The 12512-nt window shown below is 39.1% G+C and overlaps 2 protein-coding genes and 1 pseudogene across 2 annotated transcripts; all 3 read right to left on the bottom strand.

Annotated features, from left to right (window-relative positions):
• Positions 1–410: 410 nt before the first annotated feature.
• On the bottom strand, positions 411–1082 carry LOC112198289 (annotated as a pseudogene).
• A 1080-nt stretch (positions 1083–2162) lies between these two features.
• On the bottom strand, positions 2163–2531 carry LOC112199157 (uncharacterized mitochondrial protein AtMg00820-like). The gene has a single exon (XM_024340215.1). The coding sequence runs from the start codon at positions 2529–2531 to the stop codon at positions 2163–2165; it is 369 nt and encodes a 122-aa protein (XP_024195983.1).
• Positions 2532–3736: 1205 nt separating this feature from the next.
• Positions 3737–4705, bottom strand: LOC112198065 (major strawberry allergen Fra a 1-3). The gene is made up of 2 exons (XM_024339083.2): positions 4422–4705; positions 3737–4248 (listed from the first exon to the last, which is right to left on the bottom strand). Exons 1-2 carry the CDS (start codon positions 4603–4605, stop codon positions 3959–3961), a joined length of 474 nt encoding a protein of 157 aa, XP_024194851.1. The 5' UTR covers positions 4606–4705; the 3' UTR covers positions 3737–3958.
• Between the last annotated feature and the right edge of the window lie 7807 nt (positions 4706–12512).

The following is a 12512-nucleotide window of genomic DNA, read 5'->3' as shown; positions in this document are numbered from 1 at the left end:
TCAACATTTTTCAATAGAGACCTTCCCGGGGATCTTAGCTTTCTAAAGTGTCTTCCCAAGAACACTAAGGATCACCAAATGAGGAGGAAGCAAAGGAATCCCCCACCACCATATCCCGAGCTACATAGTAGGTAGATTTAGTAAAAAACCTACCTAATTCTCAAGTTTCTATAGAGATGGAATTAAGATTCCCACTGTTTTTTTATTTTTGTTAAGTAAAAATGACAATTTTTATCCACACTCAACCATTTGATGATGTCAGTGAGATTTAACCTTATAAACACATCCAACTTGCAAAGACTATCAAACGATTATTTCTTTCTTTATTGAGATTGATATCAAGTACAATTATATTACTCTTTCATCCGAAATACACGATCAAAATGATAGCCTTGATGCCAAAAGAAAAATAAAAAAGAAAGCCACACAAACATAGAAATTTATAAGGAAACATGATTGTTGTCTCTAGCTAGAATGTAGCTAGTACCAGTATAGGTACAGAGAGTTTTAGTTGTAACCATCAGGGTTCGCTAGAAGGTGGCTCTCAATAATCTTGAACAAACCGGCGGCCCTTTCTTTGCCAGCCTTAACATGCTCTTCCTTGATCTCCACGTCACCCTTGGTGTGGTAGTTGCTGGTGCTCTTGATGATGGAGCCTCCATCGGAAGATGCCGCCAACTTAGTCTCATAGGAGATCTTCTCAATTTTGTCTGAGATAGCATCTCCTTCAATCATGCTGTACTTGTACACGAAGTTGTCTTGTCAATTCCGTCAATCTGGTGCTTCACATAGCTGTATTCACTTCCTTCACCGAGGTTGATCTTCTTGATAGTTCCAACACCTCCATCACCTTCAAGAATCTCGGCACTCTTAACTGCTTGGGGAGCAATCTTGGGGATGAGGTTGTCGGCGTCAAGGACAAAGGCCTTGAACAACCTAGCTGGTGGAATGACAGAGGTGAACTCAGATTCATAAGTGAAGACACCCATGATGATGACTTAAGTTAATAGTTGAATGAAAGAAATCAACAAGTAACTAAATGTGGAGGTAATGGAGAAGGTATTAGATGTGGGAAAGTATGAGCATTATTAGTGGTATTTATAGCCTTGGAGGAAGGAGAGTATGGACAAGGTTTTTAATTTTTCAATTGTTGCGTATGTTGATTATATCCATGTGAAAATAGGGGATATAATTTTCAATTCAGGGTGTTCAATACAATAGGAAATCGCTAAAAAATTATTGAACATGTGGCAGGCTAGGATCGGAACGAATTCTGCTTTCATATTATTTTAGTCAAGTCACCCTAGTTTGAACTTGGAAGTTCTGGAAGTAAAATTAGTCGTGAGGTACGGACAGGCAGGCCGGAACTGTGAAAATACTCGGATTGTGATTCCCAGTACGTAGTCTTAGTAACAAGCATGAAGATTAATTTCTATATATCTCAAGTGGTGGAGTGCTTTAAATTTACCCCAATAGTACTCTTTGAGAACAGTAATTAAGTAGCTAGCTCAAAGCAATTAAAAGAAGAAAAACAATCAAAGATGATTACTTCGGCCTATTAGATCGAAGCTTCCTTCGACCAAGACTTGAAAGCTCGAATCACTTTTAATAAACTCCAGTAGCATGCATACGAAATTAAAAGGAGAAATGATCTGCAAACACTTAGATGAACACACTCCTATATGATCATCTACGTACTTTGCGACCAATTACTATAGCTTTATTTTTAGTTGAGAATTAGCATAATGGTTAGTTAACCTTCTTTGACTGCAATAACGTACAACACTACACAAGTGACAAAAATGATTTTCTTTTCATAATGGAACCATATATGCACTGGCTACAATAATTCAAACTTACCTCAACTCTTTTGTCATCAACCTGGCCCTATAATTACCACCTCAATACTCACACATGGTGTGATTGATAATCCAATCGTATTTATAATCAGTAATAAACATGAAGAAGTTATCAAAATAAGGAGACATAATGCCTTTTATGGAAGGGACTCTTCTCTTGTTATTAATTTGCATCAAGAAAAGGTGTGACACCCTTGGCGTTTGAGGTCTGTAATCAAAGACATTATTTTGCTTTCAAATCCTTGGATAACCAATTTCGGGAAGCTCGTTTGAGACCATACAATGACTTATTTAGTCGACATATCAGATTCTCCCCATGTCGACTGAATCCTGGTGGAGGAAGCATATAAACCTCTTCATGAAGGTAACCATGAAGGAATGCATTTTGTACGTCCATTTGATGAAGACTTCAATTTCGGGAGGCAGCAATAGCGAGGAGACACCTAAATGTGGTGAGCTTGACAGTGGGTGAAAAAGTCTCACAATAATCCACCCCTTCAACTTGCGGGTGTAACCCTTGGCAACGAGGCGGGCCTTGTAACGTTCAATGGTGCCATCTGAATTATACTTGATCTTGTACACCCATTTGCAACCAATGGGTTCCTTGCTGGGAGGAAGAGGAGTAAGGCTCCAGGTGTTGTTAGCCTCCAAAGCTTGAATTTCAGATGTCATTGCTTCTTGCCATTGAGGGTTTTTTATGGCCTCTGCAAAACTATTAGGTTCCACATTTCGAGTAATATTGGCAATAAAGGAACGGAAAGATGAAGAAAAACGGTGATAGGAAATGTAATTAGAAAGTGGATAACGCGTACCTTTATTAGGAAATGGTCACAAAGACGATGAATCCTCCTGGGTAGGCAACACAACATGAGAACAAACATAATCTTGTAGTTTGACATTTGGTTTTCTAAGGCATTTTGAGCGGCGAAGTGCAGAGACAATATCCTCATTAGGTACTGGAGGAGAAGAAGGAGGTAAAGATGGTGATAAAGGTGAAGAGTTGTCAAGTGGAGGGGATGAATGATGTGAAGATGGTGATGGAGGTGTTTGATCATTAGGATGAGTCTGATGGTCAGACAAGACATCTGGAGATAAAGAATTGTCAACTTGAGGAAGGGTATGTTGAATGGGAGAAACTCTAGATGCAGACAAGGGTTCTTAAGGGATATCATTTTCAGGAATCACATTAGGAAGCACTGCATCATGAGGCTGCAGAGAAAGATTAGGAGAATCTTGCTTATAAGGAAAGATATCCTCATGAAAAACAACATCCCTGCTGGTGAAAAACTTTTTGGTAGTTAGATCATAAAGTTTATATGCTTTTTGACCGAAAGGATATCCAACAAATATGCATTTATGAGCACGAGGATCAAATTTGGAATGGATGTAACATGGTATATTGTATAGATCACAAGCTTAAAATTGTATTTCTTTGTGGTCTCACAATTATAAAGGATCATGAGTATTTCCTCTTTACTGTGCAAGTTTTATATGCATGTAACATTATTGTACTCGCATGAAATAAAATGGTTGAACCATGTCTTTCATATTGATGTATAGTAGATCTGTTTACCATTTTTTTTTTTTTTACCACATTTGTTTCTCTTATATCCGGTGAGTTATCAAAATGCATCTGGGAACTTTTGTGTAGGTTGATTATTGAGAATCTAGTTTGGAGAAACAAAAACTAGTGCTTTGAGTATGTTTCTTGGTCGGGTGTTTTTACATAGTTCAGCTCTTCATTTAGGGTTTCACTTGTTAGTTTTTCTTCTTTGCGGTGAGATAATTATGTGTACTTCCATCATTTCCTTTCTTGTAATTAGTACTAGTAATTAAATATCCACATAGCAACCATTTATGCACATCGAGTTTGAAGAGACAGTCAAATTCATACGTATTATTTTCTTTATTGAGATTGAAATCAAACACAAGTACAACACTCAATCAAAATAACTTGGCAGATCTAAAAGATAAACAAATATGAAAGCCACAAAAACATAGAAATGAGGAGACATGGGTTTGCCTCTAGCATTGAGTATCGTTGAGAGAGGTTTAGTTGTAGGCCTCAGGGTTGACTTATGCATGGTGCTCAACCAAGCTTAGTTGTAGGCATCATGGTGCTCCAAGAGGTAGTTCTCAATGACCTTGAAGAGGTGAGAAGCCTTCTCTTTCCCGGCCTTGACGTGCTCTTCCTTGATCTCAACATCACCCTTGACATGGTATTCACTGGTGCTCTTGATGACGGTACCACTGCCGGATGCCACCAACTTGGTCTCGTAGCAGATCTTCTCGATTGAGTCAGGAGCTCCCTCAATCACACTGTAGCTGTAGACAAAGTTCTCCTTGTCAATGCCATCAATTCTGTGCTTCACATAGCTGTAAGTGCTACCTGCAGAGATTTTGAATCTCAGTTAATTAAGTACGGTCCATCTTTTCTGTGTTGTGGCTCAAAATAAGTTTTGGGTTTTGCTTTAGTATTTAGAAATTTATATTAAACTACGTTGTTTTTTACACGTAAACATATATAAGATGACCAATATTAACGTGAGCTAGACTAATTACCTTCGCCGAAGGTGATCTTCTTGATGGTTCCAGCACCACCATCTCCTTCAAGGATCTCAGCGGACTGAACTGCCTGTGGTGCAATCTTGGGGATGAGGTTGTCAGCATCGAGAACGAAGGCCTTGAACAACCTAGCTGGGGGAATAACAGAGGTGAATTCGGACTCGTATTTGAAGACACCCATGACTAGGTAAGTGTTTGGAAACTGAGAAAATGAAGGGGAAGATCACTGAGATTGATGATGTTGTAGTGGGAGATTTTGGGTTGGGAAGAAGTGAGGAGTACTATGGGTTTTTATAGGGTTGAGGATGAAGGTTTACATTACAAGTTCAATATAACGTGGTGACCATACTTTTGTCCGTGGAATATCTTGCAACTTGGTCAAGGAAGGCACCTTGGTATGAATAAGAAATACCCAATTAAGCTCACGAGGTGGACTAGAATCTTAATTATTTTCTTCCCATTATTTGATAAAAGGTACAATATCCATGTGCAACCAACCAGTGCTTTTTGCTGAACCATGTTCTCTCCCAATTTTAAATTTCTAACAGATTGCTCACTGTCTGTGGTTCCATTTGATAGAATCCAATAGATCAGGGTTCAAAGAAATTAGACTTCTTTTAAGAAGCTGCTTGAGTTTATTCATTCCCATTAAAAAAGTCTCCAGTTCCTTGTTTTCATTACTATTCACCCTCTCATCTTCACTATTCACCGTCCTCAACAATTCAATTTGTATAAGCAAAGACGATCGTCACAGAGCCCAGAAAATTAACAATGATTTAGTTCCTCGTTGGCTATCGATCTCACTAGGGTTACACCAATATCCCATGTTTAGTATGACTAATCATTTAAGCAAGTTAAGAGAAAATTTGATCCTCTGAACAATAATATAGTTTCTCTCCAATATTGACTCCGTATGATGTAACTGTACCCTTCTGTTTTACTAAGAAGACTTGGAATAATCTACATTTGTTGGTCTATATGAAAATATCAATCATGATCCCCTGGTCAGCTACTGATCATGGATCATTTGGTCAGTCACCGTCCAATTGAAATCGGACGGCTGACAGATAAGTAATGAAATTTGGGATGAGTTCTGTCATCCGTCCGATTGAACTGACCAAATGATCCCTGGTCAGCTACTGACTAAGGGAATGAGACTCGTGAAAATATATACATGCAACGTATCGACATGAATGAAAAGTTTAGAACGTGAACATGAATTGGATAAGAGCATAAGAGTTGTTAAAATTATTGGGAGATTTTGGAGCTAGCCATGCTATTAAAACAACATTTTCCCTTAAAACGATGTTGAAGTGCAGGTCGCTGAAGTCGAGTCATCCTACTTCGAAATTTCTGTGAAATTTGGAACTTTACCCATTTGATTCCAAGTAATGCATGCACGTACTTGTAAACCCCATTAATCGATATTACTGTCTCATAAAGTCATAATTTGATAGTCCTATAGTGAAAGCTTGCTAGAGTGCTTTACATCTTTACTCTTGGTAAAGTTAGTATTTGCTAATTGCTCCTAGACACTTTATTTGTAGCTGACCACTCCATTATCGCACATGTTAGAAACCAGCTGGGTTCACAGAAGTTACTTTGCCACGGCTAATGAGAGCAAAAGTAGCTGAAAACATAAGAAATGACTACGTACAAGAATCAATTCCGATTAGAAGCTTCGTTTTAGGTTCAAGACTTGAAAAGCTCGAGTCATTCAATTATGGCAACCACAGCCGGTCAACATTTGTTATTAGTATTCTATTAAGTCCAGTTATATTTCATTTTCTCCGAGGATAAAGAAAAATGAGTTCCTTCCATTCTTTCGACTTCATGATGATCCTACTTGGATCCAACACACTCATTTCTGAACTACTTTGCGTACATGCTTCTAAATACTATGATTATTCATGGTGTGTTTCTAATTATACCTTCAAATTTAGTATTTGAACCTCCATCTTTTTTCAAGTGATAATTAATTTTATCAATACATATAAAATTATTAATGAGGACACACATAAAAAAAGGGCAAAAAAATTACTGTTTTTCGACATAGCCTTTAGTTTGTTTTCATGTTAAATCTCAATCTCTATAACAAAGTTTGCCTGCATATAGTAGTGTTCATACTAAACCTCATACTTCATGTACAAATTCTTTTCTGTTGGATCATCAAAGTATCAATATGCATGTAATTAAACACATATTCCACTACTTCATGATCTGCCCACGATACTCTTTACTGGCATTAGTCTGGGTACCTTATAAATTGATGGTATTTGTGCTTTTGATTGATTGATTGAGAGAGAGAGAACTTGAGAATAAGAATGTATTTGAGAGAATGATAAGATTATTTTATTCTTCTCACAAGGAGGTATTTATATACTAAGGTTACATATACTAACTAGGTAAGTGCTAATTACAATTAAAGGGATAATTACATTCCTAATTGCATACAATAAGTACATTCCTAATAGAATAAGAATATTCTAAATAGGATACATTGACTCACGCTAACACTCCCCCTCAAGTTGGAGCATACAAGTCACGGATGCCCAACTTGTCAAGTGAGTCATGGAACACCTTGGTGGAAACTCCTTTAGTCAACACATCTGCTAATTGCTCTTCAGTTGGAACAAATGGAAAGTCAATCAACTTCGCATCTAGCTTCTCCTTAATAAAGTGTCTATCAACTTCCACATGCTTGGTACGATCATGTTGTACCAGATTCTGTGATATATCGATTGCTGCCTTATTGTCACAGTATAACTTCATGGCTTGCCTAGGTTTGAACCCTAAGTCACGCAATAAATTACGCAGCCATAGTAGCTCACAAACTCCATGAGCCATCCCTCTATACTCTGCTTCAGCACTAGACCTTGCTACCACCTTTTGCTTCTTACTTCTCCAAGTAACCAAGTTTCCTCCTACAAATGTAAAGTACCCTGAAGTAGATCTCCGGTCAGTAATACAGCCAGCCCAATCTGCATCAGTAAAGCCACTCACCTCCAGGTGATTATGTTTAGAAAACATCAGACCTTTCCCTGGTGCAGTCTTTAAGTATCTTAAAATTCTCACAACGGCATCCATATGAGCCTCACTTGGATTGTGCATGAACTGACTCACTACACTGACTGCATATGCTACATCTGGTCTGGTATGAGACAAGTAAATTAATCTTCCAACCAATCTTTGATATCTAGCCCTATCTGTAGAAACTTGATCAGGATACTCTGCCAACTTGTGATTTTGCTCAATAGGTGTGTCAATCGGTCTGCAATCTAACAAACCTGTTTCAGTCAGAAGGTCCAGAACATACTTCCGTTGGCATAAGAAGATTCCACTTCTCCCCCTTGCTACCTCAATGCCCAGAAAATACTTTAGGTCTCCAAGATCTTTCATCTCAAACTCAGAAGCCAATTGGTGTTGCAGTCTTCCAATCTCATCACTATCATCACCTGTAATCACCATATCATCCACATAGATTATCAACACAGTTATCTTACCCTTCTGACGCTTGAGAAAAAGAGTGTGATCTGAGTTGCTTTGTTTATAACCAAAGCGGCGCATTGATTGAGTAAACCTCCCAAACCATGCACGAGGTGATTGCTTCAAACCATATAAGGACTTTTTCAATCTGCAAACCACATCAATATTTGCAGTAGTTTCATATCCAGGAGGAAGGCTCATGTAAACTTCTTCAACTAAATCCCCATGAAGAAATGCATTCTTCACATCAAACTACCGAAGTGGCCAATCTAGGTTTGCAGCTAAAGACAATAGCACCCTGATGGTATTGATCTTTGCTACAGTGGCAAACGTCTCATCATAGTCCACACCATAAGTCTGTGTGAACCCTTTGGCCACCAATCTTGCCTTGTATCTATTAATTGAACCATCTGCATTGTGTTTCACTGTATAAATCCATCTACACCCCACAGTCTTCTTTCCACTTGGAAGTGGTACTAACTCCCATGTATTATTCTTCTGCAATGCTTCCATCTCTTCCTCCATTGCCTTAGACCACTTGGGATCTCTCAAAGCATCCTGCACTTTGTTAGGAACAGACACAGAAGATATCTGCTGCACAAAGATTCATATGACTTAGATAACCTATGGGTTGACACATAGTTGGCAACGGGATACTTTGACTTGGCACTAATGGTAGGTTCATATCTTTTTGAAGGTTTACCACGATTGACTCGATTAGGCAAAGTGTATTTGGTAGGTTCAGACTCTTCATCTTGATTAACAACATTAAGAGGATTAGGCACATGTTCAGGATTTACCTCAAAATGATCTTCAAAACCTTGGGAACCTTGGTCGGAGTGGGGTAATGGAGGAAGGGGAGTTGCTGTAGAAACCTCTTCATTCAATTGATCAAAAGGAACGAAAGGAACGTTAACTCGTTCTTCAGGAACGACAGGAATGCTTGACAGTTCTTCAGGAGGTACAGGAACGAGGGGAACGCTCGACCGTTCTTCAGGAATGATAGGAACGATCGACCGTTCTTCAGGAATGATAGGAACGATCGAATGTTCTTCAGGAATAATTGGAACGACCGATCGTTCTTCAACTTTTTCATCCCGTTCTTCATCTTTTTCATCATCTTGGCTTCCACTGACCATCTCTTCAAAATAGCTAAACTTCTCCCCCTGAAGAGAAGTGTCGATGGGAGAAAAATAGCAGGCATCCTCGAAGAAAGTAACATCCATAGTAACATAAAACTTTTTTGTGGGAGGATGAAAACACTTATACCCTTTCTGATGAGTCCCATACCCGACAAAGACACATTTTAAGGCACGAGCCTCCAACTTAGATCTTTGGTTCTTGGGAACATGAACAAAGGCTACACACCCAAAGACTCTAGCAGGTAGATTATGAAAAGAAGGAAGGGAGACATGTGTGGAGAGTACCTCAAATGGGATTTGGCCCTGAAGGACACTAGAAGACATACGATTGATAAGATGAGAAGCAGTTAGAACAGCTTCTCCCCACAAGTACTTGGGCATATGGGCACTAAAGAGGATGGAGCGGGCAACATCCAGGAGATGACGGTTTTTACGCTCAGACACGCCATTTTGCTCAGGTGTTTGTGGGCAAGTTGTTTGGTGGACAATGCCTTGTGCCTGGAGATAATCTTGAAACTCATGACTCATGTACTCCCCCCCCCCCCCCATTATCTGAATGAAAGACCTTAATTTGACCATTATATTGAGTTTGAATCATGGCTTGAAAGGCTTGGAAAGCTGAGAAGACAGCAGATTTAGACTTAAGTAAAACCACCCAGGAAACTCGAGTACAATCATCAATAAATAAAACAAACCAACACATGCCAGTAGGAGTAAGATCACGGGAAGGTCCCCAAACATCTGAATGAATCAACTCAAAAGAGGTAGTACTTTTATTGGAAATACTTAAAGAATCAACTGACACGATGGCTCTTGGCCAAGACACAAGTTTCACATCTAAGAGAAGAATCATTAATGCCCAAAAACAAAGAAGGCATAGACTTTTTCATGTTACTAAATGAAGGATGTCCTAAGCGACGATGCCATAACCACAGCTCATTCAACTGCTCAGAACTCGAAATCAAAGCGACTGGGGCCATCTTCCCTGGTTTCTCCCCTGCATACATCTGGTCCAGATGGAACAACCTCCCCCTCAGATCTCTCCGACCAATAGTCTCCCTGGTAAGAAGATCCTGAAACACAACATACATAGGAAAAAAGGTCACAGAGCACTTAGCTTCAGCATTTAATTGTGGTATAGATATCAAGTGGTGAGATAAAGCAGGAACATATAAGACATTATGGAGCTCTAATGTAGGTGTAAGTCTAACTGAACCAGTTCCTAACACAGGAAAGGCTTCACCATTTGCATTGGTAACTTTAGACACAGGTGGTGGTGACAAGAGGGTAAAATAGGATTTATCATAAGTCATATGGTTCGATGCCCCAGAATCAATGATCCAGGTATCTTCCCCAACAAAATCAGAGATATGTAAAGCAACACCAATCTTACCACGTCCAACCATGGATACAGAAGGATTACCAGCAGCAGTTGTGTGATCTCGCCCCTCCACACCATAGTAATCAGGATTTTGGACTAAATGAGCACGTCCTTGTTGATTAGGTGCTAGTTGTCCCCAAGATGCAGGATATCCATTTAGCTTGTGACATTTAGCTTTAATGTGCCCTAACTGTTTGCAGTAGTTGCAGAAAGGACGATTGCCAGTAGGTGATGTAAAGCTAGACTAAGGACGCAACTGTTGAGTATGTGGTGGCACATATTTCGGTGGTGTAGGATTAGACTGAACTGTGAGACTAGACAATTCAGAATGAATTGCCTTAGCACTCTCTAGTTGAGCCTCATCCTTGCGAATATAAGCAAAGGCTCCATCAAGGGAAGGAGGAGTAGCAAGCCTTAACAACTCACCTTTGGCACTAGCATGCTTGGAATCAAGTCCATTTAGAAATATATGCACCCGCAACAAATCTTTCTCCTCCTTGTGCAGCTTGATATCATTAGCATTCTTCATCTTATTGGGGCGCCTCTGATCAATCTCCAACCAGATGTTCTTCAAAGCAGCAAAATAAAGGGATACACGTTGTCCATTCTGAGTCATCTTGAATGCCTTGGTGTGGAGTTCATGAATCTGAGCAAAGTCAGAATCATTGAGATACAACTCTTTCAAAGTCTTCCATATCTTAGCAGCTGTCTCACATCCAATGATCAATTGAACTACCTCATCGGTCATTGATTTGTAGAGGATGGACATCACAGACCCATTTGAGTTCTCCCACTTTCCGAACCCTAGGTCCTTCTCATCTGGTACTTCGATTGTGCCATTCACATATCCCATCTTGTCAAGCCCACACAGATGGGCAGTCGTCATCTTCCTCCAAGTACGGTAATTGGTGCCATTCAACTTAGCACCACCAAAACCCCCAGAGGAGTCTTGATTCAGAGATACCTCCACCTTTTGAACAGCGACATCATCATTCTTGCCTGACCCTTGTCCTCCCATTGCAGTAACAGAGCACAGCTGAATAAAAAGATGAAATTGGGTAGGACGAAAAAACGAACAGTAGAGGCTTGAAGGAAAAAATAACCTAAAACCCAAAATCTAGGTTTAAAGGTTTGAATACTCTCAATCACAAGAACACAGACAAACAAATCCCGATTACTGGATAGAAGAAAATTTAAGAGAAATTAAATTGAGAGAATTGAGAGCAATGAGAGAACAAAGAGACAAAGTCCAATACGGATCTTTGCTCTGATACCAACTTGAGAATAAGAATGTATTTGAGAGAATGATAAGATTATTTTATTCTTCTCACAAGGAGGTATTTATATACTAAGGTTACATATACTAACTAGGTAAGTGCTAATTACAATTAAAGGGATAATTACATTCCTAATTGCATACAATAAGTACATTCCTAATAGAATAAGAATATTCTAAATAGGATACATTGACTCACGCTAACAAGAGAGAGCTAGGATAGAGAGAGAGAGAGAGAGAGAGAGAGAGAGAGAGAGAGAGAGAGAGAGAGAGAGAGCGAGGTCTTTCCTATGTGCTATGGTCTTCAAGAGTGAATAACATCTTTGATGAACTCCATTCTGAACCTCTTCCAATTGTAGAAGAAGAGTGAAGATCAATTGCATGTTTTTATTTGTAGACTAATTGTAAGGTAATTGCTTGGTATCAACTCTATATCGAAAACCCTAAGTATTGTTTTATATTAAGCCAGATAGCATTTTAGGAAAACTACAGGAGGTGTAGTTAGAATATTACATATTTAAAAAAGAAATTTGGAGGTCTAATAAGTAAGGAGGTCCAAATGTCAATTTTAGAAAATAGAAACACTTTTATTTATGATCTAATTTGTGTATGTGCATGATTTTCTGAACGCCTCCTTTTTTTTCATACACTAGTATTTAGAACTTACCTGAACTTTGTAGTCATCAACAGGGTGATAGACATTTCAGTCTTCATCACAGTCACTACCACCAATCTGGGCTTCCAACACCCTTAGCAATGGTGTGAATTTGGCTATTGGGCACCAATCAATTGTGGGTAAAAGT

This window comes from Rosa chinensis, chromosome 4 (assembly GCF_002994745.2).
Source record: "Rosa chinensis cultivar Old Blush chromosome 4, RchiOBHm-V2, whole genome shotgun sequence".
In the NCBI taxonomy this organism is placed as follows: domain Eukaryota; kingdom Viridiplantae; phylum Streptophyta; class Magnoliopsida; order Rosales; family Rosaceae; genus Rosa; species Rosa chinensis.
This window is presented reverse-complemented; position numbering and strand designations above follow the sequence as displayed.

Coding starts and splice junctions, on each gene's coding strand:
- LOC112199157 (XM_024340215.1), bottom strand. CDS start 2,531: ATGACATCTGAAATTCAAGCTTTGGAGGCTAACAACACCTGGAGCCTT.
- LOC112198065 (XM_024339083.2), bottom strand. CDS start 4,605: ATGGGTGTCTTCAAATACGAGTCCGAATTCACCTCTGTTATTCCCCCA. Junction 4,249..4,421: donor GAAGATCACCTTCGGCGAAG/GTAATTAGTCTA, acceptor AAATCTCTGCAG/GTAGCACTTACAGCTATGTG.